The sequence below is a fragment of the Elephantulus edwardii genome, unplaced genomic scaffold (genome assembly GCF_000299155.1).
Source record: "Elephantulus edwardii isolate Elephantulus edwardi_28Jun2011 unplaced genomic scaffold, EleEdw1.0 scaffold00048, whole genome shotgun sequence".
Classification (NCBI taxonomy): domain Eukaryota; kingdom Metazoa; phylum Chordata; class Mammalia; order Macroscelidea; family Macroscelididae; genus Elephantulus; species Elephantulus edwardii.
This window is the reverse complement of record NW_006399798.1, coordinates 13,395,453-13,413,103: the sequence shown is the minus strand read 5'-3', so window position 1 is coordinate 13,413,103 and position 17,651 is coordinate 13,395,453. Positions and strand designations below refer to the sequence as shown.

General features: G+C 42.5%; 1 protein-coding gene across 1 annotated transcript in view; it reads left to right on the top strand.

Moving 5' to 3' along the window:
- ABCA10 (ATP-binding cassette, sub-family A (ABC1), member 10) overlaps nucleotides 1–17,487 on the top strand; it is a 21,908-nt gene extending 4,421 nt beyond the window's left edge. The window contains 8 exon segments of the mRNA XM_006903782.1: nucleotides 8,156–8,477; nucleotides 14,360–14,507; nucleotides 15,232–15,349; nucleotides 16,031–16,065; nucleotides 16,067–16,123; nucleotides 16,818–16,981; nucleotides 17,244–17,323; nucleotides 17,390–17,487. Of these exon segments, the coding sequence (XP_006903844.1) occupies nucleotides 8,156–8,477; nucleotides 14,360–14,507; nucleotides 15,232–15,349; nucleotides 16,031–16,065; nucleotides 16,067–16,123; nucleotides 16,818–16,981; nucleotides 17,244–17,323; nucleotides 17,390–17,487 (1,022 nt within the window).
- The last annotated feature ends 164 nt before the right edge of the window (nucleotides 17,488–17,651 follow it).

The window sequence follows — 17,651 nt, the reverse complement described above, 5'->3', positions numbered from 1 at the left end:
CTCAGTTTCAGCGAGCAGGGTTGTGTCATCTGCATAACGCAGATTGTTGATAGATCGTCCACCAATCCTAACGCCACGCTTCTCCTCATAGAGCCATGAAGCTCACCTGTGGATATTAAAGAAAAAACTGTGATAGGAGGACGTGTTGCGAGTAAAATAGCATTTCTGCTGTTCTCATTGTGAGTTTTCCTTCCTGAAGCCTTTCACCTCATTTGGAACTACTTAATCTTACAACATGTGTTCTCCAAAACAATGACATTTCTAGGCTTCTTTGGTGATAAATTCTCCCTCCTTGAAGTCATCAACCCTTTGCCAGTCACTTTCCTCTTCCCAGTATTACTGAACGCAAGGGCTTCTTTCCGTAGTCAGTCACCAATAAGACAAATGGAATGCAATATCCATAAATTGACTTTATTACAGATCTGTGGAGGACAGTGGGTCCCGGCCTCTAAGACTGCCTCCCCGTCTGGGAGTGGTCATAGCCTTATATACTAGGGTGAATCTCCAGCTCATTTAACAGTGCACTTTTGTTAGTAAGAAAAGGTAATTTCTACATCTGAAAAGGACAGTTTCCATCTATGTATCAGCAATTCGGGAAGACACAGTTTACATATGACTGGAGAACCGGCATCACCAGCATCTAGGATAGATGCATTTCCTCTTCCGGTAAACAGACAGATCAAACTACTCCACATGACTAAAGACAGGAAACAGAGATTTCAGAGGCTAAGCAACTAGTTTTGCAGGTTGAAGAAAAATAGCTATAGTTTTATAACTGACGCCTATATAAAGAATTCTGAACTTATTAATACCACCCTATTGAAAAGATTGAAATTAAAATAGTCCCTATAGTTCTCAGCTGAATTAAACTCAAGTTTCTATAGTTCTCAGCTAAGTTAAACTCAGGAATTTTTAAAGCCCCACACCCAGGTATCCAGGGCAACAGTATTTCAAGAATAGCTAGCAGAAGTGCAGAGCAAACAAGCAAAGATTGTTTCTCAACTGATAACCCATGTGCCTTTGTTTCCCGACTGATAACCAATGTATCTTGTGCTTTTCCACTGCCCTAGAGTTTGAACTCATTGTATACTTAAGAATTTGTGACACCACCATATAGTTAAAGATCTATCTAACTGCTACATGTGCTACATGACTGCCGCAAGTGCTACGTGCAAAAATGCTGTGTAAACCCTGAGCGAACACTGAACCAATGAATTCAAACTGTGCTTTCATCACCCAATGAGAAGCTGATACTCAGTTGTATCCCCCTAAAGTGTATAAAAAAAACCCAACTTTGTCTGCTCTCGGGTTGGCTCCTTTATCTCTTGCCAGAGATAAGAGTCGGCCTGGAGCTCCGCAATAAACCTCTTATCTCTTGCTGTTGCATCAAGCCGGTGTCTTGGAGTCTTGGGTCTTCGCCGTCCACTTGGGACAGAACAGGACCAGCAGTTCGGGGGTCCTTCACTATCATTGATACCTATATAGAGAATTCTGAACTTATTAATACCATCCTATTGAGAATTCTGAACTTATTAATGCCACCCTATCACCAGTCCGATTCACATTCCTCCTTTTTCATTTTACCAGGAGTCATTTGGCTCATCAGAATCACCCCAGACTTCACTGGCCTCAAGAGTGAGCTCGTAAGTGCCTCATCACTGCCTGCTCTTGGTCTGTTGACCCGGCATACTAATCTTTACGTATCTCTCTGGCTGTAGCATCATCAGTGGTCAATGTGTTCTGGTCCTGTGTGGCCCTTTCTGCCTTCTACTCCAGAAGCAACCCCCTGGTCATGACTCACGATAGAAATTTTTTATGCCTCTGGAAGTCAAGGATGGACACAGATTCAAGCAGACTGGGAAGGAGAAATACAAGAGAGATGAGTTAGAGGGATCCAAAGGTGTGAGTCATCCTGTCAGCTGTGGTGATGGAGGTACATTGTATGGGAAAGCCCATACTAAATATTTGTAATAAACCAAATGCTATCAGGATGTGGGGGAGGTGAGGTACAAGCTAGAATTCACCCTGAGGCACTAAGGCAATCCTTAAGGGTTTTCCAGATTCTTTGCATTTGCTGACCCCTCCCTCCTGAGTCAAGGGGAAGGTTTTCAATAGAAAGAGCTTGGCTTCATTTGCATTGAATTCTCTTCGTGATTTACTTCCTGATAATTTTCAATAAAGATACAGGGAAGCTGGAATGGGGGTCTTCAGTCGAGAACTGCTGGTCCCCTGTTTTTTATGCTTTCTGTTCTATCTTGTTGCTGGCTGTCTGTTTCATTATTAATAGTTATAAAAATACTTTACCCTCAGTCTGCAACAACATTGAAAGCTATTTGTACTGAAAAGTATCACCAAACCCCCCCCCTAATTTTGACTTTCAAGCATAATGTTTTGACTAAATGTGTTTAATGTGACTAGTATTTGTCTCAGTTAAGGAAGGCATTAAAAAAGGATCAAAACGGGAACAGTTTGAGGTTTCAAAATAGACGAGATTCTTGTTATTACACAATTACTAAGAAGCCTTGTGGCACAGAGGTTAAAAGCTGAGGCTGGTAACCCAAATGTCAGTGTGTCAGACACTCCATGGAAGAAATATATAGCAGTCTGTTTCCATAAAGATTGTAAAGCTGGAAGTAATGTGAAGAAATGGTACTCTAATCTGTGTGTCTGTGAGTCAGAATTGACTCGATAGCAATAAGTTTAAGGCAAGATAAAATCGCCAGTTACCAGTTGCTGTGGGGTTGACCTCTGCTCATGGTGAACTCATGTGTGTCAGGGTACAACTGTACTCTGTAGGGTTAGGCTGTTAATTTGTTTGGATGTGGGTCACCAACTCTTTCTTCTAAGCTACATCTGGACAGATTCGAACCATCTTTTGCTTAGTGGTAGCATAGTTACTTTAATTATGTTAAGATTTTTGTTGTTAGGTGCTGTCGAGTCAACTATGACTCATAGCGACCCTATGAACAACAGATCTGAATCTTGCCCTGTCCTGTGCCTCTTCGGATCATTGATGTAGATGATGTCTTATATAGATGATAATTTTGACCTAGCGGTAAGAAGCTATGCTATAATCCAGAAGGTACACAGTTCGAGGCCACCAGATGCTCTACCGGAGACGGATGGGCAATTTCCTCCCGTGTGATTAACTGCCTCTGAAAACCTGCCGGAGGCTCAGCTATGGATCAGTTCTGACTCTGGTGCACAACAACAACAACAACAACAACAACAACTACAAAGTAGTACATAATTTTTTCTTTTTTTATTCTTCATGTTCATTTTTTTAATAATTTTAATGAACATTACAGAGAATTTGGATTTCCGTTCATTCATTGCTGCACTTCTCTACCCGCCCAGCCCTCTCCCCCCGCCCCCCAGTTCGCTTCTCTCTTTCAAAAGTAAAAGAAAGACTCCCTCCCTGGTACACAATCCCCCCGCACCCCTCCCACCGCCCCAGGTACATTCCACTATGCAACTTTAATTGTGGACTCTTGTGATAACCATAATGCCCTATCATACATCGCTTCTAAATTATTCAGTCCCTCATCTAAAGTAGTACATAATTTTTCATTAGCTTATTTTCTCTGTTTTTTTTCTTGCTAATATCACCTGATACTTTGCTTCAAAAGGAATGCATGTTTGCCATTCGAATATCTTCCTCTGTGAAAATTCTTTCCGTGTCTTTTGCCCATTTTGTAATTGGGTTATCAGTCGTGTGTGTGTGTGTGTGTGTGTGTGTGTGTGTGTAGGCCCAGGAGTATTCTGCTCCAAATCATTGGCAATAAGAGAGATACAAATCAAAACCACAATGAGTTTCCATCTCATACCTGTAACAGTGGCAAAACTTAACAGGGCAGCAAGTAATAAATGTTAGAGGGGATGTGGTGAGAAAGGAGGAACTCTTACACTTGGTGGGATTGTAAAATGGCACGACCACTCTGGAAGGCAGTTTGGTGTTTCCTCTGAAAGCTGAACATAGAAATTCCATGTGGTGGTCCAGCTATTCCACTACTTGAAATATGTTGTTGTTTTTGTTAAGTGCCGTTGAGCCGCAGGCGACTCATAGAGACCCTATGAACGAAAGTCCTGGACACCTCCTGTATAACTTTCTTCCATTCTCCAGGTTCATAGGGTTTCCCGAGGCAAGATATTGTGGAAGTGGACTCCACTCCTGCTTCTAAGCTTGTTTTAATTGGAGAGCTCAACCAAACACTGTCCACCATGGGTAACTATTATCACATTTGACTCATCAGTGTCACAGTGTTTGACTTCACAGCAACCATGCATTACCTCTGTACAGCAAGTGGACAGACCAGGGTTACACGTTCTAGAAGAATGTTTCTCCAAAAACAATTAAAGGCAGGCCTGAGGGACGCGGAGTAGAGTCACTACCTTTGGCTTGGGAGCATGGCTTTCTGTCTGCTAGGCCAACTGCTCTCCCCCTCTCTCTGCTGTTGTTGTTGTTGGTGGTGTTAAGGGTCATCGAGTCACAGGCGACTCATATACCCTTAATATACAGTCAGAAAATGAGAACTGAGGCACAAAAGGAGATTTGTACACCATTGTTCATAGCTGCATTATTCACCATCGCAAGAACATGGAAACAGCCCAGATGTCCAACCACAAATGAATGGATTGAAAAATTATGATACATTCACACAATGGAATACTATGCAGCATGCAGGAGCAATAATTTTGTAAATTATTACTTAACTTGGGAGGGACTGGAGAGCCTTATGCTGAGAGAACTGAATCCCACAGGATAAATATGATATAAAATCATTATTGTAGAATGAGTATAAGGATGCAGGAGGGGTGGGAGAGGGTGCAAACAGAGGGATGTGGATGTGCAGGGGGAGGGGGGATTAATCATGGGGTTATATAATTTGATGGGTGGGGGGTGAGGGAAATTGAAAGAATCTGATTTAGAAAACAATGTATTCGAATTTTGTAAATAAACTAGTAGAAAAACAACAACAACAAACCCTCCCAAAAGAAAAGGAATGCCTGCCACTCGTAAGATCCACAATCAATACTTTCTGTGGACATTTGAACCCAGCTTCATTTGCAATTTGGATCATGACTAATATACTTGCTTTGAAAAAGGAGAATTGTAGAATATTGTGACTTCCTTGTTAGATTTAGACATAAGTCACAGTTAAACATTTTCTCAAACTCCCAAGAAATTAATGTCCACTGGGGCTTGATACCTGTCTACAATGATATGGAACCAAGAGAAGCAGTTGCTCAACACCAATTTTTTTTTTTAAGGAGGAAGCTAGCTAGCATCTGTTTTAATTCATGTTTCTTGAATCAGTAAACATTTTGTTCATCTTTCTGTTGATGAGGGAATTCACTGTTATGGTCTTCCTGGATAGATTAAGTCTTTGTAATGTTCCTTATTAAATTGTTGACTTCCTGCAGCTGTGGAAAGCTCTCTAATTAACCAGAGACCTTGGAGGAGAGAAGACCGCCAGCTAATAGTTTACTTCTTGGTGTAGTGTAAAAGTGAGAAGTCAGCCCTTATCTCTAGACCACTTTGGGAATTCAGAAATGAGCAAATCCAATTTGTTATTGCTCTCATTCAATGGAAGAGCTCAAACAAATGATCTTTTATTTTGCTTTTAAATGCAACTTTAAAAACATTTTGTTCTCAGCATCGAAAAGAGAGTAGTCTGTTCTGTTCCATCAAAGAATGGTAATAAAGGAGAAAGGTGATGGCGGAAATATTATCATGATGTTTCTAGACTCGTCTCAGGCCATGTGACACCTCCATGGTCACGCCCTTAAGGAATAACAGAAATCATTTTGGTTACTCTTAATTCTCAATATTCCTGATGTCAGAACCACAGAAATGATTTCCCCTTACCTTTGCCAACTAATTGCTCTTCTGAACAGGTAGTCCTGAATGTTTGCTCCCCAGAAGTAATCTTTACCCACTGTCTTCTGTAAACCTGTAGGCCTGTCTTAGTATATTGACACAGCCATGGGGTGAGGTTAGGCAAATGAGAAATCTTACTGTTGATGTTGATTGCCTTTGAGTCAAGCTTGACTCATAGTGACCCTATGAACAAAAGGCCTGAAGCCCCTCTACAACTATCAACATTTATCAAAGTTCATAGAGTTTCCGGATGCATGTTTGGGAAGTGGATGCCACTCCTGCTTCCAAACTGGTCATAGAATGTTATTGTTTGAGTCGTTTGCTATGTATAGCGACCCCGTGTACTCTGAACCCTCTTCTGTCCTGAGCCAGTCTCACTAATTCTGACACACCAACCCTCAGTTACTGTATCAATCCATCTCATCTGGGGTCTCCCTCGCCTGCATGAAAGAATATTATAGACATTCATCCACGGGTGTATCTTCTTGGTGCTGAAAGAGTGATGTTGCATTTTTTTCTCACATCTTCTCGAGACACATCTTCTCTAGACTTCTATAAATCCCCATTCAGGATGAATGAAGAGGTCTTGGGTGACACCAACTGTTTTCTCTTAACCACTAACCTGAAGGTTGGCTTGGCGTTCTGAACCCACCCAGCAGCCGCGTGGAAGAAAGGCCTGGCGATCTACTTCTGTGAAGATTACAGCCCAGAGAGCTCAACCGTTCTACAATGCAATTCACAAGGTTTCCGTAACTCAGCGTCAATGTGATGGCAAGTGGTTTGGTTTGTTAGTTAGAGGCACCAGAGAGGACAGAGCAGAACCGCCCCGCAGGGGTTCCGTGGCTCCAGATGTTTGTGGAGACAGACAGACACCTCTTTTTTCCTGCGGGGAGGCTGGTAGATGTGAAAGGTGAACTTGGTCAGCCACCCAGCCCTTGGACCCCCTCCTGCTTCTAGGTCCACTAGGCCTCCTTTTCTTTTTTTCAATTTCCAATAAGAAATGTATGACTCTCCAGGAGAGAGGAGCATGATGGTCAGAAGAATGTGTACTCTTTCTTTTCTTGAAACATCTTTACAGCCTCAAGAGGCAAAAAAGAAATTCCTCACAAGAGAACTACAGACACAAGTACAGCCATGAAAACTGGGCTTGTGCTCGCTGCAGGCAGCCAGCCTCATTAATGTGCTGTCTGTGGAACAGAGCCAAGGCTGACATTTTGTTTTAAATACTTTTCCCCCTCGTGGATTTCATGGCATTGAAGGAGCTCTTACTGGTGTCGTTTGTTACATGTTGGGTTGCTAACTGAAATTATCACACAACTGTGATTAGAGGCAGCCAGCTGACTCCAAGACAGATCATCCGTCTTCTCCCTAAAGCTCTCCAGCCTTGGCACCTCAGCGGAGGGCCTACATTTGTCAGAACTGACTCGCGCGAGTGCAGTGCGTGAAGTAAGGTCAGGTAAGAACTGTATACACCTGTTCCGATGTACCTACATGTTTGACTTACAGGTGCGCACATGTTGCGCAAGGTTGCTACTGTGAAAACAGGGGGGTGTGAGGGAGGGCGGGGGACGGGGAGAGGAGAAATAGCATGGGCAACACAGTAAAGCATCTGCGGAGGGAGGATCAGCTGGGAAGAATGGATGAAAGGCCGGCGTGGCTATTGCAAATAGTATATAAGATCAGGATATAGACAGGAGTTCAAAAGGAGAGGAGGGAAGGGCAGCAGAAGAAGGGGAGTGGGTAAAAACTCTAGGGCAACAGAGATTAGTGGGCAGATGGGGGTGGAATAAAGGAATGGGCAAAATGCCATGGTTACTTGATGAGATGGGGTGATACAAGGCATTGATAAAACAATAGTAAATAATTGTACAAAACACAACGTACAGAAGTGAAACACAATGTACATGAATGATTGAATAGAAATTTTTAAAAAATAAAGAACTGATTTTATTTTAACCTGGGATTTGACTTTATTTGCAAATTTAAATTAAAAAGGGGTTGAATAACAATGAAATAATTTTTCCTTTTACTTTTCAAAAAGAAAAGCGAATAGGGGGCGGTTTGGTCAGGGAGAAAAGTGCAACAATGAATGAATGGAAATCCAAAGTCTCTGTAAACTTTCCATGAAAATCAATTTAAAAGAAAAAAAAAATGAAAAAAAATTCTAACTTTTGAAAGCGTTCACATTGGAAATGTGAAAACATGGCGGGTGTTTTTTATTCAGAAAAATAATTTAACTTTGCAATTAAGTGCCCACTTCCTACGCCCTTTTAGTCAGCATCTGTGACCCTGGCGCGTCTAGCCAGGTGGGAAAAGCAGGTGGAAGCTTGCCTGCGCCTAGAGCTGGGGCAGGCAGGCGGGAGGAGAGAGCTGACCACCAGGTGGCGCTGTGGGGCTGCAGCGAGCCGCAGGCTGGGGAAGCGGGAGCAGGAGGCCCGCTCTCCCACCAGGTGCTCACCCACCTGGACAGCAGCGCAGGTGCAGCATCTCAGAGCAAAGAAGCAGAGATGCGTCAGGACGCAGACCCAGCCATTCATCATGGCGGGGAAAGCCGAGAGGAGCCAGAGGGCCCGGGAAAACAGGCGTTGAATAGTGGGCAAGAGGAGAGGCTGCATTTTAAATTGTCTGCTGTAAGTCCCTTCTGCCATTTGATTGGTTCTTTTAAGGAGTTTTGGATTCTGAAACTTTGCATTCTATTATGACAGGCGGGGCATCCTTTCTTTTCTGGTGCACAGTGCGGACTGGACTGTCAACCAAGAAGTCAGGGCTTCGAGTCCCCCAGCTAAAAGGAGGATAGCCAGGATCTATCTTCCTGGGGAGATTTACAGCCTGCGAAACCCATTGTTGTTGTTGTGTGCCACTGACTCAGAACTGACTCTTAGCAGGGGATTTTTAGAAGCTGTAAATCACAGTAGAGGAGAGTGCTCATCTTTCTCCCAAGTGCAGCTTGTGGCTTTGAACAGCTAGCCTTTGGGTTTGCAGCACAACTCCTTACCACTAAACCACCAGAACTCCCTGGAAAGCCAGTTTGGGAGGTGTCTTTATGATTCAGAGCTGACGCAAAGGCAGTAAGATCCTGAAAGTACACTTCATGAATTCAGTTACAGGGTAATCAGATCGCGGATGGGCAGACAGGTAAAATGAGGCCTCCAGATAAGTGTTGGGGTACCATCTTTGTTAATAAAATTATACCCTCAATCTCCTATCTGATTTTCACCTCCCATCTTCCTTTTGTTGAATAGTGGTAACACTTGTGACACTCTACCAGGAGAAAACTCTTGTTTCTTTTTTCCTATGTAAATGACTAGTGGTAAGAAGCTGCAGTGCAATCCCAAAGGCAGCCGGTTCAAACCCACCAGCTGCTCCTCTGGAGAAGTATGGGCAATCTCTTTTCATGTAATTTACAGCTTCTGAAAATCTGTTGGAGGTCCACTATGAATTGGTTCTGACTTAATGACAACAAATAAGTTAGTAATTGTTTAGTATGTTGTTGTTGATGTCATTGTTATGTGTTATTGAGTCACCTGTGACTCATGGCCACAGCTACTCATATGCAACAGCTCTGAACCCTGCTCTACCCTGTACCAACATTATTGTCTCTGACACATCCATCCCCACTACCCCAATCACTGAATCAAGCCATCTCATCGAGGGTCTTCCTCTCTCGTGCTGCCCCTCCCTCTCCAAGGACTGGTCCCTCCTTGCAACATGTCCAAAGTATGTCAAATGGAGCTTCAGAATCCTTGCCTCCGAGGAGCAGTCTGGTTTCATCCTCTCTAGGTGTTCTCCTGGAAGCCCATGGTATGTATATTCAATATTCTTCTCCAGCACCACAGCTCAAAGGCGTCAAATCTCTTTCTAGTATCCCTAGTCATTGTCCAGCTTTCTGATGCATAGCAAGTAATTTTGTGAAGACTATGGGCTGGATCAGGTGCCCCTTAGTCCCCAGACTGACATAGTTGTTCTTCAGTACTCTGGAGAGGTCTCTGACAGCAGACTTTCCCAATATAATTAATCTTTTTCTTTTTTTAACCATAGTGAACACAAATTATTTGGAGATTTTTAAGAATTGGGAAAGTCAGGAAGAAAGCAGTAAATGATGTCACAGAGTGACTAACAAGGGGTCCCAAAAGTGTCAGACGTTGCAGAGAAATTTAAAAAACTTATGGAAAATTTTTGCAGTTGATTATATAATTGGAAATCATTAGTGAGCTTCTAGGGTTTAGTTTCAATGCATCGGAAAAGGAGACAGGGAAGACTGTAGGCTAGTCATTCGAAAAGCCAGAGCACTGACTACACACACAGGGAGAGTGAGGTAGTCAGTAGGTCATTTCTAAAACAATATTGTTAATAAAAAAAAAGATAGTTTAAGGAAGGCAATAGGAAATGACAGCAGTTCCACAGCCGATGTATTTCTGAGAAATTAGGGGACAGGGAGGAGAAAATAGATTATATAAAGATGACAAAATGAAAAATAGTAGATTTCTGATTAGGTGATGGGGTTGGATGGAGAGAGTTACTGACTTAATTGTATTTCTGCCATCTATGTACCTGACTCTTAACCCCTCTATGTATGCACATACTTCACTTGACAATGGCGTTTTCTTTCTGTGTGTTAATGAGTTCACATCAGTGTAGGGTGTTTTCTAAGCCTGATCATATCTGACTCATTACAAGAAAAAAACTGGAAGGAGGAACAAGCACAGGCGTGGAGAGGTGGATCTCCTAGGACTCCAGGAAGCCTGGGGCTCCTGACACTGAACCAAGACTTTCCTTAAGAGCTGGCTGAGAGAGAGAGAGAGTCCTCTACAGTCAGGTCCTGATGTTGGATGTCTAGCTTCCATAGAAACCAAGAACTTGAACCACTTACCAATGAAGATACTATACTACAGCCTTCACTATGAATTGCTTCTCAATATAAAGGGGAGGGGGGAATCCCTCACAAGTGGACCAATACACAGCATCATGATGAATGGAGAAAATGATTAAAGGTGGTGTCAATTTGGATGCACAATCAGGAACCATAAAAAGAGCAAGAAAGAAATTAAACGAGGTTAAGGAGACGGATTTAAGTAATTGCAACAACGGTCTCAACTTAATGATGCTGGTAAGGACGGCAACGGACCTGCCGGTGTTTGGTTCTGTGCTCCATGGGGTCCCTGGGAGTTCAAACCGACACAAGGGTCCTAACAGCAAAAACTGCTTCCTAAGCTGGGAGTGTGGTGTCCTTGTGGGACGTGGGTTACAGCACTGCCGGGAATCCAAGGCAGAAGCATTCTGTGAGTGGGTTTGAGATCTTTTTTAAAAATCGAGCCTTTACTCTTTTGAGAAGTTGGTAGAGATGGAATAAAGTATCTTCAACGTGGTCTGTGAAGGGAGCTCTGGTGGCCGACTGGTGGGACACTGCACTGCAATTCCAAAACAGATTTTTTTTTTTTAGGAATCACAAATTAAATGTTTTCAGAACATTTATGTGTTCAGAGTAGAAGTACAGATGTAGGGTTAAAAAGCAAAGTAGAGTAAGGAAGGTTAAAATGAGATGCATGGAAAGAAAGGTGTGGCTAGACAGACATTGGTAGCCTGTTATGCTTGATATTTGTCACTGAGTTGACTCTAACCCATAGTGACCCTTGAAACAAAGGCTCTGAGCTTTTCCCTAACCAGAGCCAACCTCACCGTCTCTGCCACGCCTGACCCCTTTGCCACAGTCGCTATGTCAATCCCCATCTCCTTCAGGGTCTTCCTTTTCTGTGCTGTCCTGTCCCCCTTCCGAGCATGATGTCCTTCTCCAAGGACCGGTCCCTCCTGGTGACATGCTCAAAGTGTATGAGACAGAGCTTCAAAATCCCAGCCTCCAAGGAGAAACTTCACACTCTCCAAAACCGATCTGCTTGTTCTCTTGATAGTCCAGAGGATGTTCAAGATTCTTCTCCAGCACCGCGACTCAAAGGCATCAATTCTTCTTCGGTCATCCTTACTCATTGTCCAGCTATCGGATGCAAATCTCTGATGCTTGGTAGCACAAGCAGATTAAACTTTTGAAGATTTTGGTGCTGGACTCTACAGCTCACTCGCTTGCATTGCTCTTAGTTTCAACTCACGGCTGACCCTTCAGAGGATATCTGACGCTGTAAAGGTTGGGGGAATAAATTGCTTCTCTTTCTCCAGAGGATCAGTTGGTGCATTCTAACCATCAGAGTGACTCAACTCTTGGGTCACGGTCAGTGTGACTTTTTATGGACGGGGCCACCATGGCTCTGCGGGCCGTGTAGGTACCAGCATATAAAATATCACAGAGTGGAAAAAGTCCAAACATGGAGCAGAGGCCTGTATATGTCCTGACCAGGGACACGATGAGTGAGTGAGTGAGTGAGTGACACATTTAGAAGGCAGGTCTGGAAAGTGCTTTATGGAACTACAGTGGCATTTTAAATCCCTAAAATGAACATAAAAAAATGACCATTAAATTTGTTGTTGTCATTAAATTTAGTGACTACAAAAATTTATTATCTGTGTTACAGTATGATTTTAGTTTTCAGTTATTTTTCTCCCCACATCAGAATAAGTATTACCACTCATGCCTGGGGTTGAAACCAAGTTAAATATTGAGTGTTTTATAGTTCATGAACTTTTAGTAGTGACCTTGGCTAAACAAAAAGGGAGATGCGGCTGAAAACACAGGAGAATGCAATTAAATTATGCTAGAGGAAGTGTTCATTTCCATATTTTAAGGAATTACTTTCAAATAGGCTCAGAGTACTTCACAACTAATCTTTCACTTTCACTAAGAGTAATTAACTTCTATATGTATCTTAAGAAATGTGTCGTTAAAAAAATCACAAAATGAGCTTTGCAGAATTGGTAAATGGTATTTATGTGTCTGAGACTTTGCAATTTAATTGTAGCTGAAAAAAATGTTAATCTGAAATGTTAAGCTGAAAAAAAGATAATCACTTAAAATTCTGTCCCTATAATAGCAAGAAGCTGTGCTGCAGTCCTGAAGGCATACAGTTCGAATCCATCAGCCGCTTAGGAGAAGGATGGGTAATATCCTCTCGGACGATTAACTGGCTCTGAAAACCTGCTGGAGGGTCAGCTATGAGTTGCTTCCAACCTGACAGAAGACAATGTTGTTGTTATTGTTTAGTGCCATTGAGTCACAGGCGACTCATAGAGACCCTATGAACGAGAGTCCTGGACACTTGCATGCATGACTTTCATTCTTTCTCCAGGTTCATAGAGTTTCTGGAGACAAGCTCTTATGGAAGTGGATGCCACTCCTGCTTCCAAGCTTGTTTCAGTGAGGAAATGCCACCAAACACTGTCCACCATGGGTGACCATTATTTCATTTGACACATCAGTGTCACAGTGTTCAGCATCAAAGCAACCACAAGTTACCTCTGGACGGCAAGTGGACACACCAGGGCTATACGACCTACAAGAATGTTTGACCAACAACAATTTAAAACAGGCCTTGGGGTCGCAGATTAGAGTCACCCACCTTTGGCTTGGTAGCATCGCTTTCAGTCCACTAGGCCAACTGGTCTCTCTCTATGTCGTTCAGCGCGGTCAAGTTGTAAGCGACTACTCTATGGATTGACACAGTGGCAGCAGCATTGGATTGTGTGTCAGAGAGGATGAGGATGGCACAGGACAGGGCAAGATTCACATCTGTTCACAGGGCCACCGTGAGTTGTAGTCAGCTTGACGACACCTAACGAGAACAAAAACAACAATTCTGTGTTCGCTCCTACATGCTGTTCCCTATTAAAATGTGCTCCTTCTTAGAGAGTTAACAAATTCTAATGGACATATTAATAACAGATAATAAAGTGGAGGTCCAGCTAAGGAGAGGAAGACCCTCAAGGAGATGCACTGGCATAGTGATAACAACAGTGGCTGGCCCAGGATAGGACAAGGTTTTAATCTGTTCTTTAAAGGGTCACTATGAGTTGGTTCGAAATTGGGAAGGGTGTACGCCAGGGATGTGTCCTGTCTCCATACCTTTTCAACCTATATGCAGAGCAGATTATCCAGGAGGCTGGGCTCTATGAGGAGAATTGTAGCATCAGGATTGGTGGAAGATCCAGTAATAATCTGCGTTATGCAAAACAGAGAGAGAGAAGACTGTATCTGAAGGGCTTTAAAATAAAGAAATACCCCAGAGAGTAGAAGATTATACCTGAAGGGCTTTATAATAAACACACACACACACACCGCCCCCCTGAGAGTAAACAGATTGCTTAAGAGGCTTTAAAGGGGAAAAAAAATTATCAAAGAGAATTTTAAGAGACTTGCTTGCTAAAGAATTATTTCTTTTTTTGGAAAGAAAAGCTTGTTGATTTGGGAATTATTCTAGCTAAATTGTAATCAATGATTCTGAAAAAATTGTAATTAATTCATCCTTTTACATTGTCTTTAAAGCAAAGGATAACAATTTAAATACAGAGACACTTTCTTGGCAGCTGCACCTCTAGGTTTTTAAAATGTTATTTTGTCTGTGGAATCTCTCCAAGAAGTAGGGACGTCCATCCGAATCCAGCAGAGCCGGAAGAAGAGGATGAAGATGTCCAGGCTGAACGAGTGGGCACGGCAAATGCATTCTCTACTCTCAACTTGGAGGAGGTGAAGGCCTGTGATTAGTTAGACTCTCAATGAAATGCTCGAGCTGTTTTGTCAGCCTGACCTATAGCTTCAGTGAAATACTTATTTTCCTCTGACCGTTTCTTTTGTTTCTGTAATTGTTCTACTTCTACACTATATTGAAGTAATTTTCTTACAGAACAGCTGCCTTGCCACTCTTCCTGTGAATTTTCTCCTCAATTGTTTTGGTGTGATTTCATCTTTCAGATTCTCTGTTGTCAGTGTTTTTCAGTTCATTCTCACGAAAGTCTGTATCTTTTGCAATAGTTGCCATTTCGTTTTGCAACTTGTAGGAGTTGTAAAATAAGTAATTATGCGTGCAGATGAAAATGCATAAGTTAATATTGTATGATAGTAAGAAATGAATTAATGATGAAATTAATTATAAAGAGGTTTCTTAATGCTCCATATAAAATGGAAGTAGGAGTGGCATCCACTTCCTAAACAACATGACTAGAAACTCTATGAACTTTGATAAATGATGATAGTTATAGAAAGACTTCAGGCATTTTGTTCATAGAGTTGCTATGAGTCGTACTCAACTCGATGACAATCAACAACAATAATGGAAAAGGGATATTCAATTAGTAATTAATTTTATTAGTCAAGAAAGTAGATTTCATTTACACACATAACTTGGTACCTAAACATGGGCATATAGAATATCTGAAATTTAACAAAACAACTATTCTGTCATGTTTTTTAGAAACCCATCATCATAGCAAGCTGCTTATAGAAAGATTATAAAGAAAGAAAGAAAAATTGCTTTTGAACAAGTTAAAAGAACACAGCTATTAGAAATGTTTCCTTCTGTGTTAAAAAAGGTTTGCCATTTTTGTTTTGCTAGAGGGTTAAACCAGGCTACTCCTTGGAGGCAAAGATTCTGGGGCTTCATCTGACATACTTTGGACATGTTGCAAGGAGAGACAGGTCTTTGGAGAGGGACATCATGCTGGGTAGAGTGGAGGGACAGCGCAGGAGGGGAAGACCCTCTATGAGGTGGATTGATTCAGTGACTGGGGTAATCGGGATGGGTGTGTCAGAGGCAATGCGATTGGCACAGGCTAGAGCAGGGTTTAGGGCTGTTGTACATAGGGTCACTATGAGTCGCAAACGACTTGACGGCACATAACAACAAACAACAACAACAAGATATTCCTTATTGTTTAAGCTTAGGACTATAAGGCAACCATGCTTCCTTTCTGAGACTGCTTGCTCGCTTGGTCAACATGTCATCAGGAACACATTTGACATGTTAACATAGAAGCATTTTCTCTTCCAAACTCATGTCACCTCTGCAACAAATAAGAAACAACTTGATCTTGACTGAGAAAGACCGATTTGTTCTGCTTTCAACTCCAAATCCATCCATTGGCCTTGGTAATGTGGATGATGATGAGGGTGTTAAGCAACTTAAGTATTTGTTTTGAAATATTCTGGAATGGAGCGAGTTTCAGTTAGTCAGCCTTGACATTGTGTGGACTTACAGAAAGCCTTTCTTCTAGGTGAAGTCCTGGGACTGTTGGGACACAGTGGAGCCGGGAAAAAGCAAATGTATTAAAATGTTAACCGGGATAAAAAAGCCAACAGCAGGGACGGTAGGTGACACACAGAAGGAATAGATCATTCCCAGGAGAAAACGCGTTTTGAATGCGGGTGGTGTCCTTATGTACTGTGTGTGGCTGAGTCAGAACCGACCCATAGCTGAGCCTCTGGTGGGTTTTCAGAGGCCATTAATCAAACAGGAGGAGATTGCCCATCCTTCTCTTGTGCAGCAGTGGGTGGATTCGAACCGCATGCCTTTGCCCAGCTTATTACCATGAGGCAATTAATTATTCAAATGAATAACTAGATGAATGGATGTATAAAGTATCTCTTACGAATAGTCTAAAAGTATTATATTTTAGGGCATTATTTTTATCGTAGGAGTATGCAATGAGGGTTGCAGAGTGGATTATATTTGGGGGTAGGGGGTGGGGTTTGGGGAGGTGCGGGGGGATTGTGTACCAATGAGGGAGTTTTTCTTTTGCTTTTCAAGGAGATGAGCAAACGGGGGGGGGGGAGGGAGGGGGGAGCAGTTTGTGCGGGGAGAAGGGTGCAACAATGAATGAATGGAATTCCAAAATCTCTGTAGATGTTCATTGAAATGAAAAAGAAACCAACTAAATAAAAAAAAAATATCTCTTACATGCTTAAAAACATACCCCTTGAGGGCCACGTTTTTCTTCTTTAGCAGGGAAAGGATGGGAGCAAAAGTCACCTATGAACCTGACGTTGAAATGTTTTGTGTAGGTGGTTTTACCTGGCAGGAGAGCGTTGGGGAGGCCACAAGGTGAAAATGACCTCAGGTTTCTGGGATACTACCCTCAGGAGAATGCCCTGTGGCCCAGCCTTACGATAGAAGAACATTTGGAGTTGTATGCCGCTGTGAAAGGCCTAGCCAAGGAGAACACTGAGTATCTCACAGTACAGAGCGAATTCTCACGTACACATTGTACCCAGAGGAGGGGAAGAATATATACTTCCTCATTCAATATGGAACAGAGCTCATAAGCACTGTTGTCAGATTTTCTCATAACCAGATAACTTTGAAAATCTGAGTAAGAACCACATGGCAAGATCTTATATTTGTGAAAATGACAGGGATCCTAAGTGCTAGGTTTTAGGTAGATGCATTTGCCTTTCTGATACGTAATCACTGCAATATTTTTTTGTCAGATTGGTGGATGCGTTCAAGCTGCGGAACCAGCTAAAGATGCCTGAGAAGACCTTATCGGAGGGTTTAAAGAGGAAGGTGCGTGCGGGGCTCAGGGTGACCCCGAATGTGGCTCAGACGGGTCCTGATGCTGCCCCTCTCCTTCCAGGTATGCTTCTGCTGAGCATCCTGGGGGGCCCGGCGGTGATGCTGCTGGACGAGCCGACCACGGGGATGGACCCTGAAGGGCAGCAGCAGATGTGGTGAGAAAAGTCCTTCTAAAATGTCAGAGCTGAAGTTAGTATGAGTCTAGGGCATATTGTTTACATTTTCTGCCAGTAACCTTTAATGTTTACCTAAGTGCATTTAGTTCTATGAAAGGTGATGTTGTTGTTGTTGTTGTTGTTGATTGCCATCAAGTCAAGCATGAC